Genomic DNA, 23,325 nt, shown 5'->3' with positions numbered 1-23,325 from the left:
TCGCACCCTCGCACACACGACGACGAGGAAGCGTTCATTCGCCGTGGGTTCGATTGTGTAGTGGTGTGCTGTTCTCGCACTCGCACGATCCCGATCATCGCGTCGTTTCGTTCGCTCTTCTTCGGAAAACCGCGATCTCGGCCGGTCGGCGAGCGCGAGCCCGTAATGAATTCCCCGGTAGGTTCGCTGCTGCTGCTGCTGCTGCTGCTGGCCCTTGCTTGTTTGGGGGTTGGTAAAAGCGAAAAAGTGAACACAGTGCTCAGTTAGTAAGCTGGCAGTTTTCGTTAAGTAAACAACGCTGGTGCCTGCAGTACGCTCTTTGTGCCGCGTCGAACCCCGAACTATAGTGTTCGGCTAGGGGGTGGAATCGTGTGATCGTGTGTTCTTGTGTTCTCCGGAAAGTGTTTTCGTGGTTTTCGTTCTGAAAGTGAAGCGATAAAGCTAGCAGGTGCGTGTTTGTGTGTGTGAGAGAGAGAGGAAGTGTGTGAAAATTTTAATTCCTTACACACCTAAAGCATGACGGAAAATTATTGAAATTTTCCATCATAGTGGTAATCTTGTCCGAGTGTGTGTTTTGCCAACAACTTCGGCAACATCGGTAGACGGTGTAACTTTGAAAAAATTGGCGAATCTGTCTATTAGCGTGGAAGCGTGTGCATTTAACGTGTTGTGTGTTTGTGTGTGCTAGAATCCGTTTGTGCTGAAACGGCAACAAAACCGAACGGAGCCATCCCTCGGCCCAAGTTGCCTTTTCTACCGACGTGTACGTTTGCAGACTAAGGAATAAAACTAACTTAATAATTAAAAATCACCAAAGGTGCAACGTGCCATTTTCGGATAGGAAATCCTAGTTTTGGGATTTTGGCGATTTTTGCGGGAAGCTTAAACGAGAAAGCTCTTTTAAGTTGGTTTGGTGTGATATTGCTTGCAGTGGTGTAGATTGTCGGACGACAACTCAACCGGAGTGACGGATTTGAGATCAAAAACCCTTGTGCGAACTTACGCTGCAAAAGGTGTGAAACAAACGCCTTAAAATTTCTACAATACTCATTGGAAGTGAAATCGACTACAGTAAGTATAATAGTATAATGATCTTATCCATTCCAATATGGGGTTTCTTTAATGTTTGAATGAAAAAATTGGTTGGACTGATTAAGCCTTCCCCATTCATTATTCTTGCACGGTTTTGGCAACATTTCTAACCCATCCAAAACGTGTACTAAGTGTCACATTCTACCAAAATCAACAAACACTGCTGATTAGGTGGCGAGCTATCATCAAACCCTTCTAGTTGTTGACAGTCCTTTTGTTGAATGCACATCTGCAGTTGCACACGTACGATCCACGACGACGCATTGTGCTTTAGGCTTGACGCACCTTCGCACTGCACTTTATTAATGTATCTGCTTATCTGGCCTCGGCCCCTGCCTGCAACTATTGTCCACCGTCTAGGTGCATACAGCAGGCATCAATCTGCACTTCGCTATCGAGTGCAGCAATGGTCCGAAGGATTGCATTTTCCCTCTTTGGCACGTGTTGCTATCATGCTGGCTGCAACTAAAGCTAGCGATGGCGCTCGCAACCTAAGCCCCGAACGGAAGCAAACCGATTAGAACCTAGTAGAACTTCTCTAGTTGGACACTAAAACAGTATAGAATTAAATGTGCTTTTACACCTGATACCGTACAGTTGCAGGAAGGATAAATACTAATTCACGAATAAAAAAACAAACGAAAACACTTTCCCCAGCACCCCATTGCAAGCATTTGAACAACATTAAACAAACTGTTTGTTTGTTTATAATTTCTTTCCACACTTTATAGCCTGCCGAAAACACAATACGCCATCATACGGGCTGGGTGTGGTAATATTATGCGCTTCATCTCAACCCGCTTGCGAGGAGAGATTGCGATTAACGCGATGATGTACCCCAATCCGGCATGTTTGATTTTCTATACCAAAAACAAATATCAATTATGTGCGTTGGTCACCGGAAAAAAAAAAACATTTGCGTGAACAACGGCAATACGAATCGGTCGGTTACCCCCGAAAAATAAATACGTTCGTCAGCCAGATTTGAAATGGGAAGCGAACAAAAAGAGAACATCGTTGATAAGCTGGTGCTTCAGCACCATATCACTTGAATGAAAGAGGAACGAACTTTGACCAAAAGTACAAACAAAAAAAAAAACAAGAATTTTCCACAAAACGGTGAAGAACAGATTTTCAGCTTCATTCTGTCCGAAGATTCGTTTTCTTTTCTTCTTCCTACCGACTGGTTTTGCTGGACACTGTTGATAATGATTCGCACAGAGCGTGTGTCTGCTATGGGATGATACTTTTTGGTGTCCAATCACTATGAATTATGGCGCATCCTGCAAGGCAGGAGGCGCATCATTTGAGAACATTTTGAAGGGGATGAATGTATTTGGAAATTACGTCCTGGAAGGGTTTAAATTTGAGGTGTGCTGTAAGATTGGGCCTGGAGTAAGTAGCGAATAATTGCGAATGAATGGATTTTAGTGCATATTTCCTGGCATTCTGGCAATGTAGCCATAAACTACAGCCAAATCTATAAAACGTTTGATCCGATACTTAAGCAGAACAAGCGATGCAATATGTATTTAATTGCTATTATTAAAGCAAAGATCTTTGACTCATACAATCGCCTGAATCCAATTTCCCGGGGCAGGACCCGGGATTCAAATTCCATCCGGATCGTCCCCCAGTAGCTTTGAGGCTGGACTGACCTATAGAAGGCCAAGTTAAGCCAAGAAAAGAAATTTTAAGGCGTATGCAAAATAATTGCCAATTTGAATTGTTTTTCATGCTTCTTTTTCGTTTAAAATTTCCCAACATTCCCAAGCATTCGTTAATGATCCATTAAGCAAAATTTTGATTGAATTTGGATGCTGTTTACGCCGTTGTTTTGCGTTGTGCTCTAATTGACGAAATTCTTGATTGGACGTATCGCATCTGACAAGACTTCTCAATTACGTTGAGATCCTGTTGATCTGCCGCTGTTGACTGTGACTTACCATTATGAAACGCTCGGGGACATCAGACAGGACTGCTGACGCTATTGCGAAATACCTGTTGCTGTTTGGTGCAAAAGGGGTGTACATTTAAAGGATCAAATTTCGACGCCAACGTTGCTGTGTTTGTGAAAAGGATACTTTGTTGCAGTAGGATTTTGGATCGATCTTTTTTTTTAGCTAATAAAAATACATAATAGTGTAGAATACGATTGTACAACGATTGTGCAAAGTTTCTTTTCTTCAATATCAATTTAAATTTTAACATAAAAATGTTTCATGTGAATAATAGTTTGCCTTTTTTTCCTACTTTTTCTTCCAGTGTTGGCGACAACCGCCAACAGTGACATGGCGCCGCCAGACGGGCCCATGCAATACGACACAAAATGGTCTCCGATGGTAAGTTATAAGAGTGAATTATAATTTATAGTACCGAGGCCATATGGTCTATTTCTATACCGATTCTCGCTAATTTTTCAAAGTCATTCGCTATCTCAACTGCTTCAGATAAGCAGGAGAAATGAGCTGTCTTTTGAGTCCTTTGTGAGGCTCCTCCGCACGAATTTTTGTCAACCAAAGCTGAGGACTAGCTGAGGATTCCAGAGTTACGATCGTAGACGAAAGATTTGAAGAGTTTGAATTTTCGCAAGGATGCTGAAAAGAATAGTGAGCGACTATCTGTGCTCTATCTTTCTATCTTCTGATACAAATTAATGCTTTTCTATCATTATTAACATTAACAAAAACACTTTCAAATTGTGAACTATCCGTTATTATCATTGAAAAAAACATTATTTTTATCAATACACATTATAAATCCTTTAAATCTTCTCAAAGAAGGCAGCTCAATTGGTTTACCATTCTCAGCTTGTGCGTGGAATCCGGTGTTATACAAATTAAACTGCATTGTTTGTTTATTTGACAAAATTTATGTACACATTCCAACTCACAACAAACATTCAAATTTGTAAATAAAAAAAAAAAAGCCGAACGCTACCACCTCTAAGAGAGCAAAGAATCTAATCGTTCTGGGTGGTTATGTTTGAAATGTTATTATTTACTTTGGTTGCATCCAATGAGCCGCAGCAGACTGCGGTTAATAAAAGTGTGCCATTATTTGGTGAACGTGGAGGAATATTTCCTTTATCTTTCAGTATGTTTAAAAAAATGTAACAAATTCCCCCGTTCTTCTTGAAAGCGTTCCACTTGATCCTGAACAGAGTCCTTCCCCTAAAAGCCAGTAAGTCACTTTGGTACAAAACCCATCGAAAGGATGCAACTGATTCACCCTTAATTAAAGACACATCGCTCTTCTATTGATGCTCGTTCGCATTTCCCAATACTTTCCTTTCTCCGGCCAACAAAACCCTCACATACAGGTGTCTATTTCATGCTCCCTTTTACCCCCCCAGGGTACAGGTAGGAAATGGTGAATATCCGTTCCCTAGCTACCGGTTCGGTTCCCCTTCCCGGGAACGGTTCGGAGTGTATTTTCACCAGCCAAAACTTTGAAACCGATACTTTGGCAACAAACTCACCGGCACGCGACCCCTTTTCGACGAGATCATCATCGTCACCACCCCCGGAAGGCATGAGGCAGTCCTCAGTCGGCGGTCGATTGAGCGGAAAACGTCTCATTAACCTATTACCGACACTGATTACCAGCGACGAGAGAAATGGATCGTTTTTCCCAACCATTCGGTGTGGCTAGATCGGATTTGTTCTCGTTTTTTTTTTTTTTTTTTGTTACATCGGAAAGGAATATTCGCATTCGAAAACCCTTCGTATCTCTCTAAAGAGCCGCCTGCTTCAACATTCATTGTTCTTGTACCATCCTGTTGTGGATGTAGATTCGGTGGTTTTCGGAAGATCGGGAGAAATTGGAGAGAAAACCCGGCAACCGTTTGAAAATGTATAAAAATAACGTCATCTAAATTACATCATTAATTCCCATCAGACAACAATGACCGGCCTCGCGTGTGTTTGCGGGTGTGTGGGTCGGACGTTGGCGTGAATTTAAGATACGTGTCACACGGTGCGACTACAAATGGATAAAAAAAAGCGTCTCCCTCCGAACGATCGAGGCATAGTGAACAGAACTAGACCTAATTCTGGGGTCTTCTTGGGATCTGCCTAGCACAAACGCACGATGATACGTATGCTTTTTTTACACGCTTTGGCAGAATTATGTGATTCAATGGTATTCAACGATCTTCGGTGGGTGAAGTAACCTGCCGTGGGATGGCAAGCTGTTGTGGGGATTAGAGTTTAGAGTCATACCAATGCACAGGTGGCCGCCGAGGGTGTATGGACCGGAAATTTATAGGACCGAAAAATGATAAGTTAAAGCAAAAAAAAAGGATCCCACCCTCCCACACACTGCTTCCAAATCCTTCACCTCCTTACCTAGCTTTTCCCAATTCTCGGCATGGTTTTCAGCACGCGTGCGGTTCGCATTCGATCTTCGCACTTCTTTTCAAAACAATGTCATTGGGTAACCTAGCGTATAAATATTGGTTTCCGTGACACGAACCGCCAAACTAAGTAGGCTAATTTTCTCACAATTTTTCCCACCGTTGACATCCGTGACACCATCCCGCATGCGAAGGTATTTGTTTGTTTTGCTTTTTAAATCATAATTTCATTTCTGTGCAAAGTTTGCTTGCTTTTGTTAGCCCGCAGCAGTTGAAAATGTTTATTTTTGATTGTTCTTGGTTAATCCCACTGAAAACACTGTACAGATAGGACCAAACATTCAGGTCATAGGTTGACTATCGATTTAAGTGGTGAATTTAGTGTACAATGTTCTTAGACAGCCATGTGGTGTTATTAAGCTTACATGATCTTGATATGATATGATTTCACAAGAATAACCACGTCAGATCATAAGACGGATAAGACACCAGCATCAGTTGATTTCATAAAGGTATAAAATTAAGACCGCGTTCAGCATGGCCCCAGTGGAGCAGCATAAAAAAAAATTGACGAAACTTTCGACAGAAATATTTTATGGCTTTCCCTGGCAGGTATTTTGGAAGTTGATTGTAATCTTAGCTTCCACCTTTTGCCGTGTTTTGAAGATTAAATGTTACTCCATCTTGGAAATATAAGAAAGTCCTTCGATAAAGGCTTATGCAACAAAAATATTGATTATTGTTGCAGCCAGTTAATATTTACTCCGATCGACGACGTATCCCTCGACTTGTAGAAACGACCATTGGATCCATGTTTGCCTTGGTTTCCTCGGCAGTTTTTAGAAGGATTAACCATGTCCAAAGAGAATGGATTGTATAATTTCAGGTATGTCCACATTTGCTCGTTACACATGTTACAAAATCTTTTCTACTGACTTCAAAATTCAGAATGCTAAATTCCTTCATTCCTCTTCCATTGGACGTTCCGTCTTCTTCGAAATGGCCTCTTGATTAGATACACCGATTAACAGCAAGTTCAAACGGATGCGTACCGGTTGAAAAATGTTAGTAAATTGTGAAATTAAGGACCTCGGGGGTATGTTGGTTGGGTTGATAAAATTTAGGAAATGATTTATATACCCGCCCAAAACGCTCACAAACTCCGACATTCCGCTTCAATAAAAACGACCTGTTTCCCCATCACGCTCGGGCTACTTCACCAAAGCGCGGCCATAAATTTTCTTCGAGTTGTTTAAGGGGAAGAAAAACTACCACCACCATGCAAATTCAAACATGGCAGCGCGTGCGCTTGCGGCTGCTGCTCCGTGGACTGCGAAATGGCGATATCCACGTGCAGAAGAAAGGCGCTACCATTAAATTGGCCACACACTACACTGTGGGTCAGTAAATTGGGGACAAAGTTTACGACCGCACTCTGTATGCTTTGTGTGTGTGTGTCCCTTCCCTCGGGATGGATGGGTGCGGTTGGTTGACAAATGATTAGCCGCACTAAAAACTGTTGTCACACGGCAATTACTGGCGTTTCAGTGTCCGGGATCATAATTTACGCCTCCTTTTCCCGACCGAAATGGCGAGTGAAAATTTAATTCTAAACACGTGTAAAACATGAACGTTTAACATCGTTTCATAATGCCTTATGATGTGGATTGTGTTACTTAACAAATAAGAGCAAAAAGAAAAGGAAAAAAATAATTTTCTTCTCCCCGACGGGGAATCGAACCCCGGTCTCCCGCGTGACAGGCGGGGATACTGACCACTATACTATCGAGGAAGTCGAACAACAAAGTGTTAAAGGATCTACAGATGCTTTCATGCGTCTTACGTATTAAATATTAGAGTTTTGTCTCAATTCAAACTTTTTAGTAAAAGAAAAATCAAAAAGGTGCGAATATGGTGTAATAATGTTACAAAAATAGAAAATATTGAAATAGAGTAGAAAATACACTGCAATCAATGAATCATGTTTCCAATTTTCCTGCTCCCTTCTTAGAAAATAAATAAATTCAATATACATAAATTCAAAAAATGCTCTTTCGAGCAATTGTAATTATTTCAAGAGCAAAATAGAGCAAAACATAAGAGAATCAAAATCGTAATTTGCGCGGAATTATACATTGCGTGTGGGTTGAACCAAAACCAGTGTTTTTTACTGCACTCCAACTGGATGGAGAAAACATTAAAATTCTCCCATTCTCCAGGTTTATCAACTTTCATTTAGGGCGTGTATATGTTGAGATTTAATTTCGACTTCCATTTTAACCTTTCCGCCATTTTAATGTAAGGAACGGATGCAGTAAGAGTGAGTAAATGTCATTCCTGTTCAGGCATGTTGCGCTGCTTAACAAAAAAAACCCTTTATTGCTAACAGCTCGAGGAAATCAATCAATTTCTTGATCTTTAACATGTTTATGCAATATTTTAAGCTTTTAAATAGCTTAGAAATTCATTTAACTGGTGTAAAAATTGCATAACATCAAAGTATTTGAATATTGTTAAATGCAATTTCACCAAAACCTATGTCCACGAACTGCTGCCAGTATCCGAGCGGAATACAATTCTATTAAAAGGCAATGAAATTCCCATTGCAGAACCCAGGTTCGGCAACGATATGTTGTCGAACCGTCGTGGGCAAGGCAAACAAGGTACAGGAGGCTGGTGTTTTGATAAATCGGTGCAGCTAAAATTAACACCCACATTCTCCCACCGTTCCAAAACTCGGCGCTGCCACTCGCAAGACGGCATCCGAAAACGAAGATGTCATCGGACACAATGTAAATGAGCCAAACGACAGCTATTAGTTCGCTGTCAGGCACCTTGGGCCACGCGTTTCGTTCTACGTTTTCCACACTTTTCTTTTGGTTTATCTCGCTCACTCTTTCAGGCCTCACTCCCTCTCGAGAGACCATTGGAAAACGATCCGTCCGCACTGTATCGGAAGTGAAGCGAACTCTCTAAATGCCTTCCGGAAAACAAGCTGGTGGTGTTGCATTTCCCACTCGCACTTGAATAATTATCCCCGGCACGGGCAGGCACTAGTGGGAAAATTGTACTGCCGGGGAAGCACAAATACAAAAAAAAAAGGTCACCGTTCGCTCCATTAGTTGTGATTCAATCAAGCCGAAAGACGCATACCGAACGTGGACGCACAACACGACGTTTGCCTGACAAGAGCCCTCAAAGTGGTGTCCGATCGGCCGACTGGCAACATTAGACTGCCATTTATATTCGCCCAAAAACGCCGGCTTTCCCCGCGACCCGTGGTGGTGCGTTGTCGCCGGTTTGCTCTTTCGCAAGGACCCGTTGCACTGGGTCGACACCCGGTGTCGTAGCATCGTCCACCGTTCTCAAGTGGTCCGCTTACACGGGATCGTATGTGCCGCCCCGCGCTCAGCAACTTTACAGCTGTTCCGAATATTTCAATTAGAATACCCAGCAGCCCGAATCACTTGGAGGAGTGATGAGCAGAAGACATGCACGTTCATATGAGCACACACACACACACACACACATAAAAAAAAATTCGTCCGAATGTTTGCTCCCTTTCCACCGGGCATAGCATTTTCCCGAATCGCTTACCGAAACACCTACACATTAAAAATAGCGATCTTTGCTGGTCCCAAATGAGCTCCAAAGCATCCACCGCTTCTTCCTTAGATGTTTCCCTATTTTGCCCCCCCCCCCCCCTCTCCTAGACTGTGTGCGTGTGTGTTTTATCATCCAACAAAAGTGTGTAATTTTTCGTGGTTCACTGGACAAGCGCACGAGATCAAGCGACACATACGTGACAAGCAGAACGCCGGCACGGTACGAAAACAAGAAGGAATATCCGTACCGGATGAGGATCATCGAAACGACTTGGGGGATGAGACAAAAAGAGGGGGTTGTGTGTGATTCATCGGTGACAATCATCATCCGCGACATAATCGGGTGTCGTAAAATATGAAGTGATAATGTTTTCCATAACCTTGTCATACAAGGATACATTCTTGTGTAGCCGTGAAAGAGGTCGTGATCGATTAATGGATCACGAGAATTGTGTTGTGTTCGTGCTTGGTGAAGTGTGTAGAACATAGGGAAATCTTGTAGTTTTAAGCTTCAGACAGTATTAGTAGGGAGAAGTAGGATGATAGAAAGTGTACTGTAAAATGAATCGGAATTGATTTGAATTTTATGTTGCATGTAGAGTTTTATAAATTGTAAAGTGGTTTTATAAGTGCGATTCTAATTTTTTGAAAATATCTTACACGAATTTTATATTATTTTGGCATTCACATCTTTAAGGAACCTTGCAATCATTGTCAGCTTAATTGTTTATTTTAACACACGATCCATTTTCTAAGGCTGTTACAGCCTTCACATTATTAATGTCTTCCTAATCATCGTTGAGATGATCTGGAACTGACTACAAATTTGTGTGATGAAGCTTTTCAAATATTTGTTACAGTTTTTATAAACTTCTTTAATTTTGATCAGAGAAAATGGTCTAGCTTGTCAAAACAAGTTCTTGTTCAGAGACTTGAACACGCAATTGCATAGAACAATTTAAAAGCAACATACATACCAGCATAGAATGTTGTCTATGCTGGTATGTGGACATCAGATCACCAATCTTTAAACTAATGCTAGATAATTTCTCCTTCTAGTGTGAATGTAGTTTCCTTACCGTAAAATTTTACATTAGATTACATCGTAATCTCATATTATTTTCGTTTTGTCTTCTCACTCTCTCATTCATGTTGGCCTGCTCTTTTAAAGAGCACGTCGTCGTGACATGGCCCGGTCAACAATAGATTTCAAGGAAACTCCATCCCTAGCTGCAGCTTCCCATCCGTGTAGGCTCCCGATCTCCGACAGGTCACCCTTCTCCTGTTCCAGCCAACGAACTCGCTCTGCTTCCTCGTCGCCCCGAGACGAACTGGGAGTCGCTGCCCTGAAATACCTTCTTGGCGGGGCATGAATCCGGCATCCGTTTTGTCTCGAGTTAAGGATCTCGGAGCCTGGCATGGCTGTGGTCTCACCTTTTGCCCTCATATTTAGTTCGTGTTAATCTTGGGTATGCTGAAAAAATCGCCAGAGATCGCTCGCGAAATTGCGAAAAGTTGCTTGTGCATCGAGGTGTTCGTTGATCAGATCAAGACAGGAATATTTGGTCTCTAACAGCCAGGATTCCTCACATCGATCGTTCAGAGGTTCCATTGCAGGGTTTCTTTTTTCGTAAACACCTCGGTGATCATTTCTCCGGCCTGTCTGATTACGAATACAGGTGCTGTAACTTGCTTGTAACTTCCAACGCCTAGAAGCGTTGGAAGCTAGCCGCACTTTCGCAGTTGTCCGTAATAATATTCTAGTACGTGTCATGGGCCTGTTCAATTCTTCGTGTAATCTGTTTGATTTTCGTCTTTCCCTAACTTTCTACCTTGCTCGTTTCCGATCCTTTCTCGTCATATCTTCTCCGCCTCCATATTTTCCCACTGCCAAATTAAGTTAAGCTCTTTATGCTTTGGTCATAAGCTAAGATGCTAAGTATAGTTTTGTGTGGCATTAGGGCAGACAAACTTCAAGTAAATTTACAATTTATAGAATACAATACCAAGGACCAGCAAAAAAAAGGAAGGATAATTGAAAATCTGTCTTAACAAAAAGAAATTTGACAGCCAAATTTTAGATTTAATGCATTCTTTGGTCTAAGTTATAACGTATCATATTCCTCCCGAAACCCTGTAAACCAATCTTCTCCCAAATTATCTTAAAAACATTATCTATTTATTTTAACACTATGTCATCATTCGTAATAATGATCTTTCCTTGTTCGAAGTTCAATTTATCCCCCCCTCCGAGTGTGTGTGTGTGTGTGTAAAGTAATCACAAATTTTATGATCCTACCATAAAACGGGATAAAAATGTGTCGTATTTTCGTCACCGGTCTCCATCATAATTACCCTCGTAAATCAATACACTCTTACCGAACCACCGAAAGCAGTTCCTTAACCGTTTTTGCTCTACACATTCGAACATATCGAAATTAAAATAATCCACCAGAGAATGTTTACTTCTTTATGCGTTCGTCGCTGCTAAACGATGATGGAAATATGATCTGGGCCCGTTTTGATAGTTAATTTTCAACAAATTAAAAAGTATTAAAATACACCCATTCACACGTTCCGGTTGACTGTCTCGGTGGGGGCAAGGGGCACGAAACAAATAGATTGTCATAAAATTATCACCACACTCTGTGAGAGGAGGCGCCCTGACACGATCGTGGTTCATTCTATCGCTTGATGTGTGAACAACATTTTAATTAATGTACCTGTCGTTGCAAAATTATGACAAATTGTATCGGAGTACATATCGAATGAGACGAAAAAAATGATGAAAGTTCTTCAAATTATCTTAACGATCATGTATCATCAGATTTGTTTAGGTGCTAGTTGCATATTTTTACGGCCAACTTAATGAAATCGACAGTTATTAGCATATTCAACCTTAAAAGCAATTGAAACCGCTCTCTTCCTCAGCTATTTTTAATGAATCCCTATCAACAGTACAACCTGTCGGTTTCATTTTTGTTTTCTATGATAACTCGCAACCTCGTACTTGCGGGCAAACATTCTGCACACAGCAGCAGCAGCAGCAGCAGCAACATTTGTCATCGATTACCATTCCGCGATGACAATTGTTTGTTATTTTTACCGCGCACATGAATCATAAAGCGTTGCACTCTAAGGCCGCAAGCAGCCGCAGACGCTAAAGGCAAAGTAAGTCCAACAGGAATTCTTCGCGTTTCCTTCGCCCTCTCGCCCTGTTCCGGATTGAAATGCATCTGCCAGCAAAGCACCGAGCCAACCCGCCTGTGGACATATCATCGACTGGCAGCACTGGGATTAGGGCGGAAATGTAAATCCCACCGAAAACGAGGAGACAACACCTCCAGATTCCGCGGCCTGTCATCTTCTGAGGTCTCGGCCGAGGGTTCCTGTCGTTTGTGGTCGTCAGGTCGTCGGGTGTCTACGTGTGCCCTGGAACTTGTGGGACTTTTCGAATATTGGTGACCCTTGATTTAAATTGAAACCTGCATCGCTCGTGCAGCTGTGAAGATCATGTTTGCTGCAGAGAAATTCCATTCATTGCCAACGCCGTTCGTGCTTTTCTTCCGTCTCCAATTTCTTGCTGCGAATCGATATCGTGTCCCGACGGGTTCAAACACCCGTCTGCTGACCTTCGCGTAGCATTCAGAGAACAAAAGGAAAGAAAAAATCTAATTTGTCGCCAGTTTGACACGCTCCAGAAACGTTAGAACCGTGCTGCGATTGTTACGAGCCATCGATTTGCGGGCAGTAAGTCTCGAGCGATAATATGGTTTGGAATCGGGTGGATCGAGCTGGCGGATGGTGGGCCAGGCACAATGCGTCATGTGCATTCGGTTACTATCAGCGAAACACATCTCTTTGCCGCGCAAACTACTGTGCACGATCGATTCGTTGCCACCATTGCGATAAGAAATTGCGCAGAATAGACGGTTTGTCGAAGGCGAACCAACTGCAACTGCGCCGTGGCGTTTTCAGCAGCCCAGAGCTTGATGATCGATAGAGAGTATGTGTGTTAGTGCGGGGTTTTCAGCAACGACCTCGGCTGAAGAATTGGATGAAATAATGGCACAACACCGTGTAATGCCCGGAAGCGTTTAAAGTAGGTAGGAAAAGTCAGATTTTTAGTGACAGAAAGTACGTACACATCCAGAGCGAGATAAAAGAAAAGCTAGCCAAGCAAAAAGCCCCAACGTGCTTGTTTGATACCAGCTACCAATGGAAAGTGCCAACAGTGGATAATTTACGAAGTCGGCGGTCAGGGTTCCTTGTTGTTTTACAGTCAACATCAAGTTAAAAATTTCGATTTACCACCGAAAATGCATCATCCAGCAGCACAAGAGCAGCACAGCACAGGAAACGTAAAGCTTCGCGCAAATCGTGCAATGTCAAATATGCTAAACCAAAAAATATGTCCTGAACGTTTTCCCTTCCCGGCAAAGAGAAATAGCATAATCAACTCTCGTCCTAGTTCTGCCCGGACCTAGCCGGAGCTCGCATTTAAGCGCAAGATTTATGGCTTTGCTTTGCTCTCTTAAATTAGAAATTGTACAACAAAATGGTCATAAAAATTGGATGACTAGAATGGTACGGAGCTTAACCACCTTGTTTATGTTTCCTTGTTTCTTGCCACACGCTTTATTTTACTCACATTTTATTCTCACCACTCACCATGTGGGAAGGTGTGAAAAGAAAAAAAAAACTCGGTCAGAAGGTCACGTGGAGATGCCTAATGCCTCTAGCCACACTTACCTTCTGTCGTCGAAAGGGCAAACCAATAAAGCAAAATGTCCTATAGAAAGAAAGGCAAAACATCAGCCCGAATGCAATGGGAGATGCTGACGGTGGGCCAACATTTTCGCCCGTTTGTTATCAATCTAAATTATTTGACTGATACAAATGTAAATATTTTCGTTAGCTGCAACCGTAAAACGGTGTTGACTGTTTCGTGTTAGCTTGTAATTTAGTGACAGTCGATGAAATGTGCTGACACGCTGGTCAGTATGAGGAAAGTGGATCGGTAGTGGTGGAGATCATATCTGATTTCTTACGACGATAAAAATGCTCTTTTTTTTGTTTAATTATAAAATAGTAAAACGACAGCTTATTTAAAGTTTTATCCTAGCTCATTTTTTAACTAATTTTAAACTCTACGAATATTGTCTTTATATGCTTAAGGAATTCTTTGAAAATAACTACCAGTCCGTTACGATTAAATGTTGTTCGAAAATAAAATAAAAAACAGTAAAAAAAATCACCAACAACCCCACCTCAAACACAGGATCATGATCGTAGGATCGTAGTCAAATTGCTAGGAAATTTTTCCGATGAACGTCAACGCAACGCCAGAAACTGCCATCAATCACGATCTAATGGATCAAAACCACGCTCGAGCAATTTATTCATTCAGACGGAATGCTTTCATTCGTGTCGAACTGTCTGTAACACACGGTATTTGGTGAGAGTGATTTGCATGGGAGTGCTGGGATGTGTTTGAAAAAAAGCAAGATAGAATTGAAATACTCGAAAATTCCTATTAATATCAGAAATTCATTTTAAACTACTTACTTTTGTTTTTGTATATTTTTTGGTGCTTTTGATTAATTTTAACTATTCTATTATAAGAATTCTTTAAGCTGTTTTAATTTTTAAGCCTTTCCTATGCACATGTATGTTCGGAAGCTTTAAAAAAATTCAGCTTAAATACTCGAACCAAGTCGTCATGGCCATACTGCATAAAATAGACGACTGCAGAAAAGATGCAAAACCCATCTGACACTTGTTGTGGGTTTGAAATTAAATCCATCCATGCTTTGGCCGTCCCATCGTCGGTGGTCGGTGCACGTGTTGATCTCTACTTGACATTAAAATATCCGTGCTATCCGAGTAAAAAGCCGTCTAGATCGTTACCTTCACTTGCTTCCAGCTTGCACAGCACATTATATTAAGGTTTTCTATTTCTCCTGGAATCGAAGAAGACAGCGAAGTATAAAAGAGAGGATGATTTCATCCCAGCACCGAGTGGCTCGTGCTAGAAAATTTCGCAGAATTGTTGTTATCTGTGTCACCACATTACACCCCCAAGCGCCTAGCGATCAGATCAGGTTGTGTTTGAGTTCTCCGCTTACACATGGGCTGACGTTACCTCGTTGTGGCCCCTTTTTTCGATTCCCAATGTCAGTGTGTGATCTCCGTGAGAAAATCAGGACATTCTAGTCCTTCCCGTGCTATTTATGCGGCACAAGTAATCGCTCAAACCGTTTGCCGGACGTTATGGGTGCAATATTTTTTTTTTAAAAAAGAAAAGTCATCGATCACCGCCCCGTACCTAGATGACCTAGAAAAGAATAAGTTTTATCGGCCTGTTCAGACAGCATCGGCCACTAGGCCGATGCGGTGGCTGGGGAGTGATCTTGAGGTATAAAAATAAAGATTTGCGTGCGAAAATGGTTCAAGGAGTGTGCCACAGCTTGCTCCCCAATGCTCGTTGGGTTCGTTTTATCGGGAATGCGTCGCACAATAAAAATACAAACCCGAGGAAAAAATGCAACCGAACGAATGTGTGTGCGTGTGTGTTGTGCTGTATGTGCTAATTTTTAATTGCGGAATAATTGTTTATCTCGTCTCGGGAATGCTGTTACCGTGGAAGGTATTTTCATGCTTCAGTTATTTTTCCTAATTTTTTCCACTTCTGTGTGATTTATTTCAAGCAGCTATAAAATGCATTCAGAAATGCACTTTTGCAGCATGAAGTGTGGTTTCAGAGTTGTATTCGTCTGCAAATAAATTTAATTATTCATTGAACCCATCTTTTTAACAGAACGTCTATTTACCACATGACGCCATTTTATTCCTTTTTTTAGATTGAGTATAAAATTGATCACATCAACCTTGAGAGATTTCGCAAAACAAGTTCTTTTATAACTATGTGATGCACGTAACAATACAGCGTAATAAAATGAAAAGAGTCCAAAATCCTGCGAAGCTTGCAAAATTTCTCCCCAAGAATGAACTTCCGTGAAGCGTGCGTGCCTTTTCGTCCATTTTCCAGACGACGAAGCGCGTCACAACAGAACCGTTTTGCACCGCCGTGCGGTTGATGATTGCTGCCGGGAGTGGTGCATTTGTTATGAGTTCGACAGCCATACACACTGACGTGGGTGTCTTGGCTTTTCTTCCAGCTGGACAGATGATAGACGTAATGCGTTTGCCGGTGGAGTCCAATACTGTTACCATTTTGCAACGAAATCGTGTGTTGTCACGTAATCACGTTAGCAGCCCCACGTTGAGTTCCATTTTCTTCCGGAGGAAACAGATCTGAGAACGACCGCCATGATGCTGATCAAGCGTGCACGAAACAAACACAAAAAAACGGAAATTCCAAATCCGATCGTGCAACACACAGCAGTGCCTTCGCATGCACAGCAAGTCATTGCCTCGTGGTGCATCCGTTAGCCGTGTATTGCAAATACTGTGCAGATTACAAGAGGAAACGGACGGTGTATGAAACTGGGATCCGTAATGATTCGACCGCAGTGACCGACCGCGAAGCCAACCCAATCCGTGGCACGTAATGGCCTCGCCGATTGGGAGTGATTTATGGGCGTAATTAAATCACTTCACCGCGGTATATCTTCCCAGTGCCGACGTGAGATGCGTCCTGGTCTGGGGCAACAATATTGATTCCTCTTTTTCCGTCTTACTTTTCAGCTGCGAGAAAGGTAGATTTCGCCCACCGTCGCAACTTGGTGCCATTTTGTTTTCGCACACGCTGCACTTGATGTGTTTACTATTGCGCCATCGTTAGGTCAACAATAACGCGAGTGCACACAACATACTTGGAACTGTTTTGGGGGTTGGGAACTCTCATGACATGTCAGTTGAAATATTATACATTTTATCGCTTATAATATAAAGTAAAACAACGTACTATAATAATGTTTCATTATGGTGCTTCGAAAGGATCACACAACTGGACTACTTTCAAAAATTTTCATGGAATGGTTCGCGTGTCCCATCAGTCTATTAAACTATTCATCGTCTTCTGTATCATGTCTTCTATTTACACTAAAAATGTTACAGATTGTTCATTCGATTTGGAGTAGCTATGACCGAAACGAGTTTAGACGAGTTTTACATCAACTTTTATCTTCTAGACGCAATTCAATAATTCAAATCCCACCGTTCCTTAGAAGAAATAGATTTAGGCCACTCTACTGTGTTGATCGTAAAATGTAAACAGGAACTGGTAAGGAAAATCGATTTTTGTAAAGCCTGGTGGATTGTTGTGTAACTAGCATGCATGCGTCAGAGCATTTGTAAAATCAGCGAAGAATATTTTGATTTTCAAATTCGCTGTCGATATCTAAAGACGTCCTTATGATGGCGCTTGTGATAATTATTGTTTTGTCGAGGAGTTTCGTAACTAACCTCAGCAGCGAAAAAAGATGGAGTAACAAATGATCTTCAAGCCCCAGAAAAAGGTGGAAATAGATGTAATATTCATGTTTACGATTTCCATCGGTAAGATGGCAGTCTTCTGCCAAAAAGCTTCTCGGAAAGGGTTCACAATATTTTTTATAGAATATTTCTTGGATATACACTTTCAAACATCATTGAATCCATTGAACAATCTGAAGTGTAGCGATCTCTGCGATTTATTATTATTTATTGTAGAATTATGATTAATTAAACATGCTGTTGTATTTTTTTTTTCAGAACATCATCACCATGCCGGCCAAGATCAAGCAAGAGGGTTTCAACGTATTAAGTCACCTAGGTATGTACTGTGTATCTCGTCGAATCAGTTGTTAACGGATTTATGATAACACCCATACAACGTCTATACTGTGTGCTTCCATTAAATAACTGCCGGCCAAGTTCGTAACTAGGTTTCTCGGACAGTTCTCCCCAGTACTGTCAGCCTTAACTCTATCGATAAAGAAGAAAAAGTTTCCCGCTAGAAAAAGGACACCAGCAGACTTTAAATCGATTGCTGTGGCCGCCAGCAAATGGGCATAGAATTGCCATTGACACTAGTAACGGACTAAATGGAGCATCATTCCAACCAGGCCGGGCCCTATCCATTCGCCCGCCTTTCCAATGAACGATGCTATCAGTCTGCACTGACCCACTATGACCTTTTTTCAATCGCTTATCAACACGTACGTTCTCTGACGTTTTTCCCTCTGCCGAGATGAGCCAACAAGAACCGATCGAAGCCCTCGACGAAGCCCCCGGTTCTGTTGCGTAAAAACTTGCTGTGCTTCAACCGAGAGGAGGTAACGCTGCATCTTGACAGCATATACATGTTCGGGGTGTGCACTCGTGTACGCTCGTGCAGCCACATGTCCGTAACGCGATAGGACTACTGTGAAGAAAGGGAAGAAAACCCATGGCGAAGATGACTGGCAGCATCTTGTGCGGGTAGTGCGCCTCAGCTCTTCGTGGCCATAGAGCGATATTACGCTCGTACAGAACCATGATAACACCTTTCATGTAGAATTTGATGTATTTTTGGGAGTATTTTAATCGTAACTGGTAGTTCATACTACCTATCATTGAATGCATGTTTCTATACTGTAATCTCAGACACACACACACACGTACACTAATGATGCACCGATTGCAGACGCTTACCATCCCCTTGCAGTATCGTTACCAGCGTACGATCAGGTGAAATCTTCTTCGCCCTCCTCCCTTCAACAACTGCCGACCGTGATCGAGCGGCTGCATGATGAAACTGGAGGCTCTCCCGATCATCAACACCAACACCATGCACAGCAACAACATCAGCAGCAGCAACAGCAGCAGCAACAACAACAGCAACTTCATCATAATATAGGTTCGCTGGCACTATCTTCCAAGGCACCCACCCAACAAGGCCCTGACGATCTTCCAAGCAATAGCTTAGTATCAGACGATCTACATGGTGGACAGATACCAACGACGCTGCCCCAACCAAACTCCACCAACAACAACAATAGCCACACGCCCAACCAGAATCAATCGACCAGCAATCAGAGCTCCACAAACGCCACCACCACCAATGGCGCCGGTTCAGCGGTCAGCAACAGTGGTACTAACAATAGCAGCAGGTCAGTAGAGATGTGAAGCATCTCGTTCCGTTCAGTGTCTCATATTAACAAGCACGACATCTTCAGTCTTTCCACATACGATTGCAGCTCCACCACAAGTCCTACCGGTAGTCGGAACTCGAACGTCAAGCCACCGTACAGTTATGTGGCCTTAATAGCGATGGCGATACAGGTAAGTCGATCCTTCAGTAGTGGATTAGTGTTAGCAGTAGGATAGAAAATATAGCAGGATAGCAGTTTTGAAGAAAATCTCAACTCTCAAGCCTGCTAAATGATGTACGATCGAGATCATGATTGCGCCGGGTAGCTTACTGATGCACACAATTAATCTTGGCGTTAAAAGCTCATTCCGTTAAACGTGGCGTCAGATTGACAAATTTTCTTCCAACACTGTTTGCTGCATATGATTGATAGTATGAGCTTCGATAGTATGCATCGGAACAATGTCTTGCAACAGATCGAGCAGATTTGCCTGCTTCCTACAGAACCACACGGTGCAAATACAGAACCGCTAGAGTCGCTAGAGCACCGGCGATCGCAATTCGTCTTCACAATCTTTCGTAAGACGTGAAACGTCAACCATCTATCCCCAGCATCCATTACCATTATTTCTCCCTTTCTCCCGCCGGTCACACCGTGTTAGGCACTTTACCGGTGGCCCTTTCACACTGTCTCCGAGCATTTGTGTCCCCCATGCAGGGATGGTCCAATCAACCTGTTTGAGTGATGGTAGTGACACAAATTATATCCTCAGCAGAAGCAGGAACCTCGTTCGGTCGCTTTCGGCTCCCGAGACGCGAACACAATTTATAAATCGCAGTTTAATCCAACGCCAGTCTTGGCAGAGGTGTCTCCGAAGTCCCCTCCCAACGCCTAGGCTGGGTGGAGATGGATGGTCGGATCAAATTCTTTGCCGAATGTGGGAGGTTGGAGCTATGAGGGAAAATGAGCACGATTATTAACGCATCGTAGTTTATATTTAATCATCAAATGTCGCCGCATCAGATCTTTTACCCTTGGATCCTGAGCATGTGTGTGTTCTGCCGTGGCAGAGGTTATTAGTGTGTAGGAGGAAGGTTATATGTAAGAGAAACCAAACACACAACACACCGTGGTAAATCGTGCTACTTTATGATAAAGTTTAGTGGTAAACCTCCATAGCATAAGTTAATCGGAATTAATGCATCGCAACTTAAATTATTTAGCAGTTTAGAAATGGAAAATGTTTTCAAATCATTTATCCTCACAGTTTTGGAATTTCGCTCTATGTAATATGTGAAATAGAAGCAAAATATTACGCCTCTCGATCGTATTTCCTAGAGTTCCCCAAAGTTCCTTTAGGAGTCGCTTAATAAATTACCCATACAGTGGTAGAATTTATTGTAACACGTGGAGGATGCCTACTTATCAGCTCATTCTTCTCTTGCTTTTGTACCGCTTATCTGTCCTACCAGAGCTCTCAAATGAAGCGCGCAACGTTGAGTGAAATCTACGGTTACATCACCTCGCGATTTCCGTACTACGAGAAGAACAAGAAAGGCTGGCAGAACTCGATTCGTCACAATCTCAGCCTGAACGAGTGCTTCGTGAAGATCCCGCGCGAGGGCGGTGGCGAACGGAAGGGTAACTACTGGACGCTGGACCCACAGTACGAGGACATGTTCGAGAATGGAAATTACAAGCGTCGCCGGCGGATGAAGCGTCCCTACCGTACTGGACACTATTCGAAAATGTTCGGCGATTCGTACGTGACGAATCCGGGCAACTTTGGTCATCGACCGGTGTTTGCACAGAATCCATATCAGACGTATCCACGATACGATGCCGGGTTAGTAGCGTCAGCCGAGTGTAGTTGAACCAGCCTCGTTATAGATGCATTCTGTTTCCCCCATCCACAGTGCACCCTGGATGCCGACGACGCAGCTCAGCAGCTACACGTCCTGTTCTAGCCGAACTAACTACTCTTACTCAACACCGGTGAGTAGTAAGGCGGTCAAACTTTTTTTTCCGTAGACGATCGTATGTCAACCTTTCTTTATCTAGTATAATTTTTCACAGCTCCAGCAAACGGTACAGCCTGTCACGATCAACACGTACGGGTCGCTGTCAAACAATTTGGGTACGTTCAGTTTGGTTGAGGACACTGGTGGAACACTTTAGGACTAATTGTCTGTAACTGTTACATTTCCATTTCACAGATACTTTCGCCGTTTCGGGCAGTACAACACCTCCCTGCGCACGCCGGTTTGAGCCTCACTATCCCTATTGGGACACGACCTGTAAGTACTGCAACAAGCTTAGCCCATTGTCCTCTCGCTGTTTAGTAGTAACCGAAAATATGTCCTCGTCTATGTGTTCTTTTCTTTCCCCTCATCAGTGCCACTTCCGGTAGTTAAGGACGAACCATCGAATCAGATGAGCGTTACCTCGTCGCAACAAAACACCTACCAGAAGACATACCTATCTCAACCCTAACAGCTAATGGTGAACGTCGGTAACGTGCTTAGCGTTCCAGACCAAGCTGAAGGTGTACCGGGCGAAACAGAAACGAGCAGCAGCGACTGCTTTATGCGAAACCTCTGGCAACTGTCTTCATACCACCGGCGGCGTTTGCTGCTGAACGAATCTTTGGAGAGCTTCTAAAGCGACCCACAACAAAGGCGTATGCGATCGTGATCTTGATCGAATTAAAAAGTAGACAAATCAACTGTGTAGGCAAGTAATGTACTCGATCGTAGCTATGTATATTTGCTCTTCCTTTTAGAGTTAGTCTTGTTTGTTTAGAAACATTCGTAAGGATCAACTCATCACATTTCCGGAAGCCGGAATGTAACCGAGAATTCTTGCGACAGAAGTTCTTTCGACTCTTTCGAAGACCAATTGTTGGGCAATTTTATTTAGAGCTTTATATTTATTAAATAACACACAGACGCTACAAACAGGAGGCTAATCTTTTCGCTAAATGATAGTTGACTTCGCGTGACGAGGACTTTGGGCAATTGAAGTTCAAGGAAGCAAGAAAGTTTAAAATTTACCGTCCAAATTTACTAATGCTTGATCGAAAGTGGAATCTAGAGGTCGTTTTAAAAGGGGATTAAAATACGTTAGGTACATAAATTCTTAGTAATTTTTAAGATTAATTTTGCTACTGTACAGACATCAATGTGAGCGTTAAATAAAGCATAATGTATAGTAAAATATTGTCACCCAAATAAACAAATAACTTCTTGCGTTTCATTGGTAGGATTGTCCTTGATTCAAAGTAATTTATTTCACCTTCCTCCTTCAAGCAGCTCACCTAGGGGTAACAAATATTTCAACGATTTAACGCATCAATTGGTGAACACTTCGCGTGGTCTATGGCGTCGGGTGTGCGGTACTGGGGCGATTAATTTCCATAGAAATGATTATTAATCATAAAGCTGTCGGCTGGCTGTCGTCGGCAATTTTTGTCATACTTTCCATCTTCCACCAACCATCTCATCACATCCACCTTCAGAAGGATCGCATATCCGACGCGCCGCTTCCGATCTGCGGTGTACCCGCAACAGGCACAAGATCATCCAAACGTCTTCTTTACTAAACGGCGCGCAAACGTAAGCGTAACTTTTGCAAGTAGCGATGAAATGAGAACCCGCACATACACACATACCCCTCTGTGACTCTCATCTCTTTAAAAAAGGGTTCAGATTCAGGGATTCGGAGATGAAAAATTGCTATTTAAGCGCTTTTGATCGTGACTGGGAGCGATCGTGTTGGAACGCACATGCAGTGGTGCTGTGTGTATACTTGATGAAGCCAATTGACACCTCCTCCCATCAACGGCCCCCCCACACCCGGCACCCGGCGGACTTCACCCAACACCAAAACCCAATCGATCGTGTTCGTTTCCCGTAAGGCAGAGCATAATATTTATGACGATTCAGGAAACCCTCTCGAATCGTCGCAATTGGACACCGGACGAACCGTGGCCAGGAGAAGGAGAAGGATGCAACTGCTGCTGCTGCTGCTGCTGCAACTGGTGCAATGGGATAATGCACCGAGGATGCTGTTTGGACGGATTCATGCTTAAGTCATGATTTATGCGCAAATGGGTTTTTCTCCCGTGGATCAAGTTTCACCTACCGGGAAGATTTCGAGTGACCCTTTCGCGATGAAGACGTTCGCGGCAGCG

The 23,325-nt window shown here is 42.7% G+C and overlaps 2 protein-coding genes and 1 non-coding gene across 7 annotated transcripts in view; 1 reads left to right on the top strand and 2 right to left on the bottom strand.

Moving 5' to 3' along the window:
• LOC126564267 (SUMO-activating enzyme subunit 2-A) overlaps positions 1–23,325 on the bottom strand; it is a 354,644-nt gene that overhangs the window by 263,719 nt on the left and 67,600 nt on the right. The window lies entirely within an intron of this gene.
• LOC126564640 (forkhead box protein D5-like) lies at positions 994–21,653 on the top strand. 5 transcript variants are annotated; one of them, XM_050221728.1, is made up of 10 exons: positions 994–1,071; positions 3,358–3,434; positions 17,773–17,833; positions 18,707–19,151; positions 19,218–19,323; positions 20,606–20,979; positions 21,050–21,128; positions 21,210–21,270; positions 21,350–21,430; positions 21,529–21,653. In XM_050221728.1, coding segments are annotated over exons 1-10 (1,383 nt in total). In that variant the 5' UTR covers positions 994–1,070; the 3' UTR covers positions 21,627–21,653. The 5 variants fall into 5 exon arrangements, with proteins under 5 accessions (XP_050077685.1, XP_050077683.1, XP_050077684.1 ...); XM_050221726.1 differs by having other exon boundaries at positions 21,195–21,270; XM_050221727.1 differs by having other exon boundaries at positions 18,686–19,151; positions 19,239–19,323; positions 21,195–21,270.
• Positions 7,170–7,241, bottom strand: Trnad-guc (transfer RNA aspartic acid (anticodon GUC)). The gene has a single exon. It is a non-coding gene; the product is annotated as a tRNA-Asp (tRNA).

The sequence above is a fragment of the Anopheles maculipalpis genome, chromosome 3RL (genome assembly GCF_943734695.1).
Source record: "Anopheles maculipalpis chromosome 3RL, idAnoMacuDA_375_x, whole genome shotgun sequence".
NCBI lineage: Eukaryota > Metazoa > Arthropoda > Insecta > Diptera > Culicidae > Anopheles > Anopheles maculipalpis.
Note: the sequence above shows the minus strand (reverse complement) of the source record. Positions and strands in the feature narration are given on the sequence as shown.